The sequence below is a fragment of the Mesoplodon densirostris genome, chromosome X, assembly GCF_025265405.1.
Source record: "Mesoplodon densirostris isolate mMesDen1 chromosome X, mMesDen1 primary haplotype, whole genome shotgun sequence".
NCBI classification, from domain to species: Eukaryota; Metazoa; Chordata; class Mammalia; order Artiodactyla; family Ziphiidae; genus Mesoplodon; species Mesoplodon densirostris.
In genome coordinates, this window is record NC_082681.1 from 65,910,609 (window position 1) to 65,927,068 (window position 16,460).

General features: G+C 33.0%; 1 protein-coding gene across 2 annotated transcripts in view; it reads left to right on the forward strand.

The window, feature by feature from the left end:
- The window catches only part of CHM (CHM Rab escort protein), a 184,096-nt gene that overhangs the window by 15,025 nt on the left and 152,611 nt on the right, over positions 1-16,460 (forward strand). For both annotated transcript variants that reach the window (XM_060087621.1, XM_060087622.1), the window contains exon 2: positions 7,505-7,571. In XM_060087621.1, coding sequence (XP_059943604.1) covers positions 7,505-7,571 — 67 coding nt within the window. The remainder of the gene's footprint in view (positions 1-7,504; positions 7,572-16,460) is intronic.

Sequence of the window (16,460 nt, forward strand, 5' to 3'; positions counted from 1 at the left end):
CAAGTTGTTGATCTATCACTAGCAATCACCTTTGAGAACTTGCAGCAAACCTTATGGGTCACTTATTTCAAGCTCTTCATTTTATCTATAAGGATATTTATAAGGAAGCTGAATTCCAGAGAGGTTAAGTGACTTTTCAGCTATTTAGTATAAACCTGAAAACAAGAATCCAATTTTCCTAGTATTGCAACAGTGTTCTTGTTAGACATTCCTAAAAGTTCACACTATATTGAATTTTTAAAAATTAACATAAATTTTGTGAGTTAATATTTTAATGGATAGTATATTTATCCAAAGTTCTAAAAATTACATAGATATTAATAACAGTATTTTCTCCCATGAGGAAGAAGTCCATAAATATTAAATTACTACATTTATTAGTATGTTTGATATTTCGTGTAGGTCAAAGTGAATTACAATAATTGTCAATTTAAAAACAGTCTTTTTATCTATACTTCTTGGAATTTCCCTAAGCTATTTCACTGGCAGTTTTTTTCTTTTTAAGGTAACCACTGAAAAGTAAATATAAGATATAAACCTTTTAACTAATAATTTAATAAGAATGAACAAAACTACTTAAACCTGGGTTGAAATTTAATTTCTGTCTAATTTTGTGATGTCACTTTTTTTGAGCAGCTGTGACATGAGATAAGTGGGTCGTTTTACCTTTGCATTGCTCAATCTAGTCAGTTCTGTACCTAATGTTGTTTATGCTTTGTTTACGATGGTACAGAAGGTCTGTACATAGGGTTGTTTAAGTAGTAAAGGATGTGGCTCTCTAAAAGCTTCTTATACTCACAAGTTTTTCCTTGCCAGTAATTCTACTTTATTCCTAAAAAAAAGAAGTTATTCTTTATAAAAAGTCGCAGTAAATTTTCTAGTTCTATGTAATTTTCTTTCCATTCTGGTCTTCACTAGTTATAAATAACACATGAAATGACTTTCAAGGTAGAAAGCAGGAATCCATTTTGAAATGTTCTATAAAATAAAGAGTGATTTATGATTTCATATGATTTGGGCTGAAAGCACTCAGGCTTTGCCAGGTCATCAAAGTCCTGTCAGGGGAATCTATTATTTATTGTTTGATATGCTGGGAGTGGTTTAAGTATTTAATGTTTATCTTATGTAAGTATAGTGTTAGGAAAAAATCAATTCCAGATACTAATACAATTTTAAGAATAGACTATGCATAGAGTGCTAACCTAAATTAGTTGTAAACTTAGTTGTAAGTGATGAGGTTCAACGTTAAGGATTTGGATTAAAAGGGGATTTTGAAAAATGAATAATTAATGGTTTCGTTCCTATAAAATATTTTAGATAAGATTCTTGAAAACGCTAATTTCATACCTTTTTGGGCTTGATTTTAGCTTAGCTTCGTTTGATAGTGAAACATCTTTATTTTATCTAGACAGGTTTTGGAAAATCATAGAGCTGGGACTATGTGTTTGTTATATGATCATATAACATTCTGTAAGCTTCTAATATGTTTTTTCTGGTTGCCAACTTTATAACAGAACCTCAACTGAGAAGGATGTAATGTAACAAACCTCAGTTTCCCCTGTTACAAGCTGTTATGAAATGCTAATGTAATACCTAGTATTTACCTGTGTTTGATAAAAATGACTTGCCAGTAAAAGTTGATGATCTTGCATCAGATTTATACATTTTTCCTACAATCCTTTGGCAGAGTTCTTTGAAACAGCCTCACTAATAAATTTAATGATCATATTTAATGTGTGAAATGTTTAAATGGTATTAAGTATTTGATGAACTTCTGTAGCATACATCTGGAAAAGCCCTATAGTGTATGTATAGAAAAGGCTATTGGACTTCTTTTCAAAAAACTATTTTAAGTTGTTAGATCTTTGAGGATAACTTAAGTCAATAGTAAACAAATGGTAGTTTTTTTCCCTTCAAATAACTTAAGTATAACTTCAGGTAACTTCAGATTTGTTATTGAAGGGGTAGGAAGAGAAGGGAAGAGAACCAATATTTATTGAATGTCAGCGACGTGCTAGGAGACACTGTGTAAGGTGTTTTATATCATTTTTTAACCTATTCCTCCCTATATCCCTATGAGATATATTATTAGCCCTATATTACAGTTGAAAACATTGTCCTTGTATATTTGTACTCACATTTTTTACGGTGTGTTTCCAGTGTAATGCTGTGTGACTTAACCCTGATTATTTGTTTCTAACTCATGTCTGGCTTTCCCTTGTGGGAGAGACTGTATAATTCATTGTAATAAGCCTATATATGTTCCATATAAATGCCTCACAAGGATGTTGTGTGAATTTGAGTAATGATTCAGAAGCTAAGCCGTTCACTTTTTATGGTGCCAAGTGTTTTAAAAAAAAAGGCTTTATTTTGAGATTAGTCAAGGGTTTAAAAGGTATTAAAATTGAGCTTATAAATATTAATTTAAGCAAAACAAGCAGTTAGTTGTTTTACTTATTTTGCTAAATTATAAGTAAGACCAAAAAGTTTAATTATGTTAACTTTTCCTAAATAAGAATTTTAAAAAAAGTGAAACCTAAAGCTCCAGTTTTATGCAAACTCATCCTTCGTGCTGTGCCTAGAGTTATTTTTCTGAAACACTGATTAGATCTTGTTCTTATGGCTAAAATCTTAGACTCCCTGTTGCTTACAGGTTCAAGTTCAGACTCCAAAGTTTGGCTCCAACCACTCTTTTGGGCATCACTTTTTGGTACTCTCTTCCTTCACCCTTTGCCAAGAATATTCCCTTCAACTTTCCCTTTTCCTTCAGCTTTTTTCTTCTACACTTTTCCGTTGTGTTATTACAGATCTGAAAGACCCAGCTGGTTAGTGTCCCCTGCTCCTTGGAGCTTTCCATGACTCCCCTCTACAGAGGGAATGCTTCTTTCCTTTGTGTTCCCCTAACAGTTTTAATTACCTTTATTATTTCAGTCCCTTTAAATTCTTATTCTTTAGACTCTGAGCTCTTTTAGGCTAGGCAATGCCTTTATCTTTTTTTTCCCCTCACTACCTATCACAGTCTGTTCTATCCCTCACTCTCTCTCTTCCCTTTCCCCATTATTGTATGTCTTTCTTCTTTTCTTTCCTTAAACAGGTATTTATAGAGAATCTACTATGTGCCTCCTCTGTTCAAGGAACTCGGTGTTTATTGAATGGGTGGGAAGAAATATGAAATCCTGGCCAGGAAGACATTATTAACTGTATTATTAGTCTGTCGTTCTAATCATTCTAAGCATGAAGATATCTTCTGTTCAACACATATTTGTTGAAAACCTACCACAAACGCTGCTTTACTGGGAATTCAGTGGTGAATAAAATATACGCAGTCCCTGCTCTTATGAAGCTGACATTCCAGTAGGAAAGTGAGTTGTGGCCACAAAGAGACAGGAAACCCAACCTTGTAAAGTCAGACAAATTGTCCAGACCTCTATGTGTCTGTGGCTTCTTTGTCTATAAAACTGTGTAGCATTATATAACATTAAAGCATATTGAAGATGCAGCACTTCAAAGGATCTAGAATGGCCAAAACAATATTTAAAAAGAATGAAGTTGGAGGGCTTATTCTACCTGATTTTAGGACTTAACCGTAAAATGTACAATAATCAAGACAGTGTGGTAGTGGCATAAGGATAGACACATGGATTAATGCAACAGAGAGTCCAGAAACAGACCCACACTGACATGGTCAATTGAGTTTTGATAAAGTTACCAAGGTAGGAAATAGTCTTCAATAAATCATGCTGGAATAATTGGATATCGACCTTAAGAGAGGTACCTAAACCTTTTCCTCATAACATACACAAAATTTAAGTCAAAACAAATCATTCTCATATGGACACCAAAGGGGGAAAGGGTGGGGGTGGGATGAAGTGGGAGATTAGGGTTGACCTATATACACTAATATGTATAAAATTGATAACTAATGAGAACCTGCTGTATAGCACAGGAAACTCCACTTTACTGTACAGGAGAAACTAACACAACGTTGTAAAACAACTATACCCCAATAAAAAAAACATAAACAAACAAAAATACTCCCAGATCATTGGCCTAAATCTAAGAGCTAGCACCGTAAATCTTCTAGAAGAATTTAGGAGAAAATCTTTGTGCCTTTGAATCAAGTAAAAGTTTCTTACATAGAATACAAAAAGCATGAATCATAAAAGAAAATATAGTAAGTTGGACTTCATAAAGATTAAAACATTAACTTATCAAAAACACAAGAAATGAAAAGGTAAGCCATTGATAAAGAGAAAATACCTATAAGGCATATATTTGAAAAAGGACTTGTATTCAGACAATATAAAGTTCTCTTACAACTCAATTATAAGAAAACAATCCAATAATAAAATGAGAAAAATACTTGGATACCGCACAAAGGAAACTATATGGATGGTCAAAAAGCACATGAAAAGATTCTCAGCGAAATGCAACTTAAAACCACAATGAGATGCCACTATACCCACGCTAGAGTTGGTAAGATTTAAAAGACTAAAAATAAGAAGAATTGGTGACAGTGTGGAGCAACTGGAAATCTCATACAGTGCTGGTGGGAATACAAAACTATATAGCCATTTCAAAAAATGAAGTCTCTTAAAATGTTAAAATACACTTACCATATGACCCAGCAATTCCACTCTTAGGTATTTATCTGAGAGAAATGAAAACATATGACCACTGGAAGACTTATACATCAATGTTCATAGTATCATTATTTCATGATAGTCCCAAACTGGAAACAATCCAAATGCCCATCAACTGATGTACAGATAAAAAAAGAAAATGATGATATACAATGGATTAGTAACAACTAGAAAGAATGGAGTGCTGATACAACAACATGGATGAATCTCAAAAGTATCATATTAAGTAAAAAAAAATCCAGAAAAAAAATTATATATACTGTTCTGTATGATTCCATTTACATGAAATTCTAGAAAAGGCAAAACTGGTTTCCTGGGGCATGAGGTAGGGATGAGGATTAATTACAAAGGGGCTCAAGGAAAATTTGGTGGTGATGGAAGTGTTCTAAAACGTGATTGTGGTGGTAGTTGCATGACTGTCCATTTACTAAAATTTATTCACAGTTAAAAAAAAAAGCATGACGATAATAGGCCCTCACCATTTAACACAGAAATAGCCTATCAGTTTCACGAACTTGAGGGGATGTCTGCATGGAAATATTAAGGGAAAACACAAATGATAATCATTTTGGTTTTATGTAATTTGAACTTAAATCATGTTCAGTATTGAAACCTGTCCTTGGCTTTGCTTTGTCAGCAGAGACAGGACTCCTGACAGTGTTGATCGCAATCCAAAGTAACAGCTAATTTGATCCAAATAGAGGAGGGTAATTTTATTATTGTTTGCCATTGGAGTTGGCATCTGGTAAAAATGGGTGTATGTTTGGAGTAGTATTTAGGTTAAAATGTAGTGCTTCTAAAATATCTTTCTGAAGAAAATAAAAGTAGGTATTCTTTATAGAGCAAGTACCCTCTGCTAACAACTGAACAACGCTACGAGGTAGATGGTGATATTCCCATTGATGGATGAAGAAACAAAAGCTCAGAGAAGGCAAGTGACTTGCCTGAGATCTCATAGCTAGTTAAGCAGCAAAACTAAGATTCAAACTTAGCTCTGTCTGACTGGGACCATGCCCATTTCATTACGTTGCTATCCTGCCCTTACATCCTCATTCTCAGACTCTTGTCCAAGATGGAGAGAGTGAATTTACCATGGTAATTTGAATTTGTGATGCCGAATTACTGAATTACTTGATCTTTGGCAAGTTATTTAACATTTGTCATCCCATTTTTTTCACATGGATAATACTGCCTGCCTCCCAGGGTTATAATGAGGAATAAATGAGATGATGTATATGAAAATGCATTGTGAATCATAAAGCCCTGTACTGATGTTTGGTGGTGTATTATTAATGCAGTCATTATTACACACGTAAACACACTACTAATTCTGCTTCCTGAATATTTCTTTGCTATTGTCCTTTTTAAGCCACTTAGCAGCTTTTACAGTACCATAGTGACTGCATTTCATTAATAAGGAAAGTTATTTTTTAGATATAAAAAGTTCAGATAGTCTTAAGATAAAAGACATTAGAACAATACAGTTTTAACCGTTTGAAGAACTAAGTATGCTTAACTATTTAGAATTTTCCTTTCTTCCTTCTATTTCCTCCTACACCACAAACTGTTTTTCCTATGTATTATATCCAAAGTTAAGGTTGCAACTTTATGATGGCTTATTTCCAATAATTGATATTTAATGGCTATATTCAGTACATTTGGTCAGAACTTCGCTTTTGAACCAAACATTTTATACCCACAAAGTGTTCACCACTAGAAAACTCTAGTTCTTCCATGAATGCAGCTGGATCTTTTATTTAATGTGGTTTTAACTACAGATTGACTACATCAGTTGCTTCCATATGCATATTGCTTTTTACATAAAGAAGATAATCATTCTCATTTCTTGAAATCCTTGACACTTAGTGTGTAGTTTAAACCCTTGCCAAAAGAATGCTATTTCTTTTCTACTAGGTAAAAATCCAAGAGGACTGGGGTATCTCATTGTAGTGAAACAGTAGCAGCGCTAAACCTTCAAAACATGCTTTGTTCATCGGACTGATATAAAAGATTTAATAGCCTCTGTTGAAATGGTAGCTCTTATGATAAAAAGCTATGGAAGAGTCTTGAATTTACAACATAGAGTATTAACTAGCTGATGTAGCTGAACATCTGAATTTTTTATTATAAAATTGTTATCTTTAGGAAATTTTTTTTGGTACTGGTAGTAGTAATATATATATTTCCTTTTACGATAACAAACTTTATGGTGTGGCTTAATTTAATTCCCAAACAGTAATATTCTTATCAAACTGCTGTATTAACCAGAAGTAAAATAATATATCATGTAAATGGCCTCTTTTTAAATTAGTTAACCTATTGCTTAAACTGAAAAATGTATGCCATTCCCTCAAAGAGGCACTGTGGCTTGGAGTTAAGATTTGGGTTAAAATTTCAACTCTAGAACTTTTTTTTTTTTAAAGCATTGGGCAGCAAGTTAACCAATTTGCAACCTAGTTTCTTCTTCATCTCTAAAATGTGTATGCAGATCCTTCTCTCTCAGTGCATTTGGGAGAATCACATGAGCTAGTGTGTGAACATAGTTTCTAAATAACAAAGTGCTATATGAACAATATTTTGACAGTTGCTCATTTATGGTAATTGGTAGATAAAAAGAATTTAAGTACTTGATTTTTAAAAACCTCTTTTCCACATGATAAAATTTTCAGTATTAGTAGTATATGTTTAAGAAACATCATTCAACAGCATAATAATACAAACTATAATTTTGAATACAAGAATGAGCCTCTTTTGTTAAACTCTTCTATACAGCGACGGCGTGAACATTTTTTGTGTTTTATATATATATATATATATATATATTTCTACATTCTAAATGATATAGGTGTATGTTTTTATAGGTTTGCCTGAATCCATCATTGCAGCTGCATGTTCAAGAAGTGGCCAGAGGGTTCTGCATGTTGATTCGTAAGTTTATCAATGGTAGCATTTGATACTTCCTAAATACCTCTATACAAAATTAAAATTTAAATATACACACACATGTGTGTGTATATATATACGTCCTATATAAACTTTTTAAGTTAGGAAAATAATTGGAATTGTTTAATTTTCACCAAAAACATGTGAATTATATAATGTACAGGTTTTACTATTATACTCTGTGAAATAGTGTTCTGTTTCCTTTGAGCATAAACCAAATGTACCATAATTTTATTTTTCACGAGTGATTTTGTTTTTTTAAATGGTAATTCTCCAAGAGGCTTGGAAACCTCACACCTGACCTTTTAATTATATACCTGTGTGGGTGTGTAAAACCTGTATATGCTGTTGTATTTTAGGCTTTGCATTTGATTGTTGAAAAAATCGGCTGATAAGAGTATGTGGTTTTCTTAAAATTCATCAAAATTTAAACTATTAGAAAAATCTAGAATATCTGGAATTTTGTTTTCCCCTTTTTCCTTAAATGTGATGATAAAAAGGACGTTAATGGAAAATTCAAGTTTAAGATAAAGCATAAATCTTTCCCTTCCTCCTGAAACAAACCCTTAACTTTTTGCCTATTTAGTGCTTTTGACCATTGCATTTTGGCCCTTTAATTGTTCATTAAATAGGAGTAGAAAGGAAACAAGAAATAATGACTTTATATTTTCTGTTTGATAGTAACTGCAAGTTTCTCAGAATGTCAGAATACTAAGAATAACAAGATTTGTTATAGTCCACAGTGCCTTCTCATATATTATCCCATTGTAAATATGTAGGAATCCAAAAGTGGTATTAGTTCATTTACCCTTTCTAGATTTATTTTCAAAACATAACTCCTCAGTTATTGGATGAAATTTCTAAATTAAATTAGTTTCTGTTCTCAAGTCCTGCTCTTGGAATTCTCTTTCACTATCACGTGTGTAACTGCTGTGTTAATGCCTTAATTCAGTCTTTTTGACATAGGGATTCACATGCTGAAAAACTTGCTGCCTTGAAAGCTGAGGTACTGGGCCAGTGTGCTTTAAAAAGGCTTAATAAGAATGTAAATTCAAATTTATTTCTGATAATGTTAATTAACCTAAAATTGAAAATAAAATCTTAAATTTCCCAAAGTTATTTGTTGTGCTCGCACTGTAAGCTACTTCCCATATCAGTTTCTTTACACGTTATATAATTTAACTCTCATCACAGCTGAGTGAGCAGTGTGGTGTTATCCCAATTTAGCAAATGGGGGTGGATGTGAGGCATAGAGAGGTTAAGTAATTTTTCTAACTTTACCCAGCTAGTGCATGTCTAAGTTTAAATGCAAATTTATTTTGTGTTTTCTTATTCTAAAACCTGAGATCTTCACACAATGAAGAATATTTTATAAATCACATAGGGTTTACTGATATTACAAAGTAAGTTTTGATTAGGAATATAAGAAGCTAAATCTAATTTCGATTAACAATGAATCAATTAGAAAGACTTGATAATTTTAAGAACTTATACCTTAATACATAGTATTTCAAAGTGACAAAACTTTTTTCTTCTATTTTAGAGCCTCAGACTTGGTAGATTTTGAGAGTTTAGATACATCTAGGTATTGATTTATAGAATGTTTTCCTGCTGTGAGCCAGGTTTAAATATTTTCTCATTTTTGTTCATTTTAGCATTTATGGTTCTTCATAGTTAGATTCAATCTTCCATAGCCCTTTCATTTCTGCTTTACATCTACAGTAGTACATATGTCTCTATTCCACGGACATACCTTACCATGCTTTCTTTTTTTTTAAAAAATCTTTATTGGAGTATATCTTTTTTTGAAATAACTTTTAAATTGTGGTAAAAAGAACACATAACATAAAATTTGCCACCTTAACTATTTCTAAGTGTATACAGTTGAGTAATGTTAAGTATATTCATATTGTTGTGTAGCATATCTTCAGGACTTTTGATATTACAAACCTGAACTCTATGCCCATTAAACAATAACTCTCCATTCCTCTTCCCCCCAGCCCCTGGCAACTACCTTTCTACTTTCTGTCTCCATTAATTTTACTTCCCAAATACCTCATATAATTGGAATCATACGTTTTTTGTCTTTTTGTGATTGGCTTATTTCAGTCAGTATAATATCCTCAAGGCTCACCCATTTTGTATCATGTGTCGGAATTTCCTTCCTCTTTAAGGCTTAATAATATTCCATTGTATGTATATACTATATTTATTCATCTGTTTATAAACATTTGACTCGCTTCCACCTCTTGACTATAGTGCATAATGCTGCTATGAGCATGATGTGCAAATATATCTTCCAAGATCCTGCTTTCAGTTCTTTTGGATATATACCCAGAATTGATATAGTAATTCTATTTTTAATTTTTTGAGGAACTGCCTTACTACTTTCTGTAGCAATGGTACCTTTTACATTTCAACCAACTTTCCGTGCTTTGGCTCCAACTGGGAAGTTGTATATGGGCTTTTAAGCTAGAATACCTGGGTTTAAGTCCTGGTTTCTTCACTTACTAGGTGTGTAACCTTTGACAAGTTACTTAATCTTTCTGTAACTCAGTTTCTTGATCTAAAGTGTGTTATAATAGTAATTTATAAGATTGTTTCTTGGATTAAATAAAATAATCAATGTAATGGATTTATAACAGTGCCTGAAACATAGTAAGCCCTTAGTAAATGTTAACTTATATTACTCTAACAATACTGTTGTTTGTTGTTGTTGAGAAATGTCATACTTTGGTAGGTGAATTCTCTTTTTTATTTTCTGATTGCTTTGATATTCTTCTGTTTGTCTTTATAGTTATATAGTCTTCCTCTTATCTGTCAAGGTGTGGATTTTATTTCTATTTATACTGTTCAGAAATTGTTTTGTTTCTTGAAATCAGATGACTTATGCCTTTTGTTGGTGGGAAAACCCTCAACTGTTTCTTCAAACATCTCTCTTCTTTCTTTTGGAAATTCTCTTATAAATTGCACCTTTTCATTCTATCCTTTATGTCTTTTAATGTCACTTTCATATTTTTCATCTTTTTACCTTTTGATACAGCATTCTCAGTAGTTTTCTCAGCTTTATCTTCTTGTTCTGGGGTTAGCAACTATGACCCACAGGTCAGCCACTTGTTTTTTTTTTTAAATAAAGTCATATTGGAACACAACCATGCTTATTACATACTTACAGATATACATGTTTACATATTGACTATGGCTGCTTTCACACTACAAAGTCAAAGAGCTAAGTAGCTGCAACAAAAACTGTGTGGTCTGCACAGCCTAAAAATTTACTATCTGGCCCTTTATAGAAAAAGTTTGCAAACCTCTAGTTCATTAATTCTGTCTTTAGATGAGTCTAATTTTCTATTTATCCTAGCTATCATTATCTTCAATGACTTTCATTTCTAGAAGTCCTGTTGGGTTATTTTTTAAAGCCATCATGTTCTTTCTTTGTGTTTCAATTCATTTTTTTTTTAAACGTGAGGTATTTTATGTGAAGTTCTTTGAGGTTTAATACTGCTGTTTGTCATTTTCTCTCCATCTTCAGGGTCAGTACTTTCTCTTATTTCCTTTCCCTAAAATTTCCAGTTTTTCTTTAGTGGAGCTTTATCTGTGGGAACGCTGTGTGACCTGTTTGAGGGGGTATGTTCGTACTAAGTGGTTTTGCATTTACTTTTGCCTGGTCAGCTAGTGCTATTACTGACCATATTAGTTCCTATTGCTGCTGTAACAAATTACCACAAATGTTGTAGCTTAACACAACACAAATTTATTCTTTTACAGTTCTGCAGGTCAGAAGTATGAAATGAATCTTACGGGTCTGAAATCAAGTTGTAGGCAGGCAGTGCTACATTCCTTTTGGAGGACTCAGGGGAGCATCTGTTTCCTTATCTTTTTCAGCTTCTAGAAGCCACCTCATTCCTTGGATCATGGCCCCTTCTTCCGTCTTCAAGAGCCTCACTTCATCCTCTATCATGCTACCTTGTTTTTCTGCCCTTGACCTTCTTGCCTCCCTCATAAGGAACCTTCTGTTTACATTGGGGCCTACCTGGATACCGTAGGATATTCCTCCCATCTCAGGATACTTTATTTATGCATGTTAGCAAAGTCCGTTTTGCCATATAAGATAACGTATTCACAGCTTCTGGGGATTAGGACATCGACAACTTTGGGGAACCATCATCTACTACACTGGCTCAAAACAATTTGTATGTTAATTTCTAGGCTTGAGGTTTTCTTGGTTTACGTGAGTAGTATGCATTAGGACACCATAATCACCTGTGGTTCAAGTTTGCAGTTGTAAATTCTCATAGAAATTTCCCCTTCCACCTACAGCCTGCTTCAACAGTATCCCATCATTGTACTCTCTCTAAGTATACAGTATTCTCTCACATCTTTATGCTTTTTTTCATGCTGGTCCCTATTCTATGCGAATAGAGTACTCCTTCTTTAGGACACAGCTAGTATACCACTTTCTAGTGGTATTCTAGTCTTCCTTGATAATCCAAGTAGTATTAATTTTTCTATTTGCTTCTACTTTCAAGTATTCTGTACATTTTTATAATGTTTTTCACACAGTATTATTATTGTTTATAGATCTCTTGGCTCTATTAGACTCTTAGAGATTATGTCTTAGTCATCTTTATACCCCCAGTGCCTGAGAGGTCTGGAATACAGCAGTCCCTAAATAAATATTTGATAAATATTATATATGCCAAGCCACTGTTCTAGTGATGGGAATTTAGAATTACCTCGTATATGCTCAGTGCAACATTGGTCCTTGCTCATCTACAGATGGTAGATTCATGGTAGTTTGGAAGGGAGTTATCTGTTGATGAGAAAGTTGAGGTTTGCCCATAGTCAAACAAGCAGATGACTGGGGAAAAACTCAGATCTTATTCCTATTCCAACATTCTTTGAAATATACCACACTGTCTTTGTTGTTGATGTACCTGTATATATTAAAAACCAATTAGTTGAATTATTCTAACTAACTCTAATTGGTAGACACAGTAGAAAATCATTACCTTGTATTTTTGCTTATTTCTCAATTAAGTTCTACTGTTGAATAAATTAGAATCTTGCTTCTCAAACTGTAGTGGTGTTCTGGCGCTTGGGGTGGTGGTGGCATATGAAGCCAAAGGATAAACAGTGGAGCATCTGCCTGCATGTGTAAATTTTATAAACATTATAATACATTAAATGCATTAAAATATTAAGATTTTCTGCACAAATTTTAGATTTGTGGTAAAGTTGAAAAATTAGTACAGAGGTGTTCTGTATATACTTTATTCAGCTTCTCCTAATGCTAACATCTTATGTAGCCGTAGTACCATTATCAAAACTTAGAAATTAATATTGGTGGAATACTAACTACTAAACTGTAGACCTAATTTGAATATCACTGATTTTTTTCAATAATGTTATATTTCTGTTTCAGGTTCTGGTCCAGGATCCCACTTTGCATTTAGTTGTTAATAGTCTCAAATTATCTCCCCCAAGGTACACTAATGTTTGCCTAATGGTCATTTTCTATTTTCCTCTTCCATCTTCACTTATTTATTGCAATTATTCTGTAAATAAGAGCTGTCTCTTCTTCCTCATTTATTTATTTATTAAATTATATGTATCACTGTGGGTTCATAGATATTTATTTTATACTAGGGGTTATAATCTCATACTACCATTGTTTATTTTGTTGTTCAAATTGTTCCAGCTTTGGTCATTGTGAGTTTCTTCCAGTTGGTTCCTGTGTCCTTGTGAAATATCCTATCCTTGTTTGAGCACTTCCTTACTTTATGACACTGCAAGATGCTCCAGCCTCATCTTGTGTTTTCCCTGCTCTAGCCCTAGAATCAACCACTTTTCCAAGAACCCTCTCTCTGTGTATTTGAGAATGGGATTTAGAAACCAAGTTCTGAACACCACATATCATTCCTACTGGGCTTCCGTTTTCTCCACATCCTCTCCAACATTTGTTATTTGTGTTCTTTTTGATGATAGTCATACTGACAGGTATGAGGTGATATCTCGTGGTTTTGATTTGCATTTCCCTGATGATTAGTGATGTTGAGCATCTTTTCATGTGTTAGAGAATGTTCTAATTTCATTCTTTTACATGTAGCTGTCTGGTTTTCCCAGCACCAGTTATTGAAGAGACTGTCTTTCCTCCACTGTATATTCTTACTTCCTTTGTTGTAGATTAATTGACTATAAGTGCATGGTTTATTTCTGGGCTCTCTATTCTGTTCCATTGATCTATGTGTCTGTTTTTATGCCAGTACCAGACTGTTTTGATTACTGTAGCTTTGTATAATAGTCTGAAGTCAGGGGGCATGATTCCTCTAGATCTGTTCTTCTTACTCAAGATTGTTTTGGCTATTCAGGGTCTTTTGTGTTTGCATAAAGTTTTTGAATTATTTGTTCAGGTTCTGTGGAAAATGCCACTGGTATTCTGATACAGATTGCATTGAATCTTTAGATTTCCTTGGGTAGTATGGTCATTTTAACAATTTTAATTCTTCCAATCCAAGAACACAGCATATCTTTCCATCTGTTTATATCCTCTTCAGTTTCTTTCATCAGTATCTTATAGTTTTCTGAGTATGGGTCTTTTACCTCCTTAGGTAGGTTTATTCCTAGGTATTTTATTCTTTTTGATGCGATGGTAAATGGGGTGGGTTTTTTTACTTTCTCTTTCTGATAGTTCATTGTTAGTGTATAGAAATACAACAGATTTCCATTCATTAATTTTGTATTCTGCAACTTTACTGAATTCATTGATGAGCTCTAGTAGTTTTCTTGTGGCGTCTTTAGGATTATCTATGTATAGTATGATGTCATCTGCAAGCAGTGACAGTTTTATTTCTTTTCCAATTTGAGCTCCTTTTATTTCTTTTTCTTGTCTGATTACTGTGGCTAGGACTTCCAATACTATGTTGAATAAGATTGGTGAGAGTAGGCATCCTTGCCTTGTTCCTGATCTTAGAGGAAGTGCTTTCAACTTTTCGCCATTGAGTATGGATTTTAGCTGTGGGTTTGTCGTATATAGCCTTTATTACATGGAGGTATGTTCCCTGCATGCCCACTTTCTGGAGAGTGTTTATCATGCATGGATGTTGAATTTTGTCAAAAGTCTTTTTCTGCATCTATTGAGATGATCATATGTTTTTTATTCTTCAATTTGTTAATGTGGTGTATCACATTGATTGATTTATGGATATTGAAAAATTCTTGCATTCCTGGGAAGATGTACTTTTTTTTGTTTTATACTTAAACAACATTTTAACTTGCCAAAAATGTGGTTTTCCAATTAATTGTAGTGAGCTATATTTTATTTTATTCATACAAACTCACTGCAGTTTATTTAACCAATTCTCTACTGCTGTATTTGAGGCTGTTTTCAGTTTCCTGTATAAGCAAAATGTGGACATCCATATACATATGGCTTTTATTTATAAATTTCTAATATTGGGAAAAAGGATATTTTCCCAAATTTTTACCACATTTGTATATTTGTAAAATCACCTTATGATATTTTTCTTTTTCTCTAATTTAAAAATTCACAAAGTCAGTGACTTTAATGAGATTGTGTAACTGCTGTACCTCAATAAACTTAAGTGTTATGATAAGGAATTAGGTAAAATTCTCTCTTTTTTGCAGGAAGGTTTATGTAGCTGGCCAGCAGAATAGTGACCTGAACTGATTATTTCATCCTGATGAACTGTTGAGTGGTATTGTTTTTCTAATCTTGGTTAAAGTCTTTCTTATATTAAAACATTAAATATTAACTGAGACAAAAGCTGTAGGAATAACAGCAGGCAAAAATGTACTTTGAGTTTTTTTTATGTGTATGCATTACATTCATGATTTTGTGAAGATCAACTTAGTACTTTAACCTCCTGACACTGTTTACATTTATATACCATTTAAGTGATGATAGTTGATGGTTCTGAAATGACTCATTATAAAATCCTAAGTACAACCTCTGTTGATTTATAAGCACTATCCAAGCATTATCACTATCAACAGCAGCTAATCTCATTTAAAATAGTCATTTCATTGCTGTGTTGTCATAAATTTCACAGGCATATTTTAAATTAAAGTTAACTTCTGCCAAATTGTAATTGAAGGAGCCCTATTTTTGTGTGCCAATGATCTGTCTAAATAAATGTAAAATCTGTGGTTCTTTTTAGAGAACTACATTTACAGTAGATATTAATGAGCTGTTGACATGTGAAAGTTTGAGAATAGGTGCTGTGATTTAGAAAAGCAATTAGCAATTCAGAATGTAGAGATTGGCATTTACTTTAATCTTGAAGTTGCTGGAGGGAGGTGCAACAGGACCAAAAGTTTACACTTGAACAGAATCTGCTTCTACCAATAATTGTTCATCTGCACATCCTCAATCAGTCTTTTCTTCTAATCGTATATGTCATTGTTTAGTTTTATTTTGTTTCCTATAAGTCTTTACTTTCTACTGTAACTGCTTCAGACAAAGAGAACATAAACTAAATAAATTGAAAATCATGATGTTACCTCACTGAATTAGTCCAAATTCATGGTTTCTTAGAGTCTTTTTTAAAAACGAGTATTCAGTGTTTGAAGTCTTTACATCCGATTCTGTTCAGTATTTAGTGGATTTATGATGTCAACCCAAATGAATGTCACAGATACAGCTGTTGATGTTTTTAGTCTTATGTAATAACCATATTATTATTTCTGAAAGTTGAAAACATTGTTATACTTTAATAGTTTGACCAAAGAAGGATATTAATCTAAATAGTATTATCTTGTGGGGTTAGGTACTGATGTCACCATTACATGTCTATCAGTTTCTGGGCTAGATTTCTCTTTGGTCTGACAAACGAAATTTTTGTTTTCTAT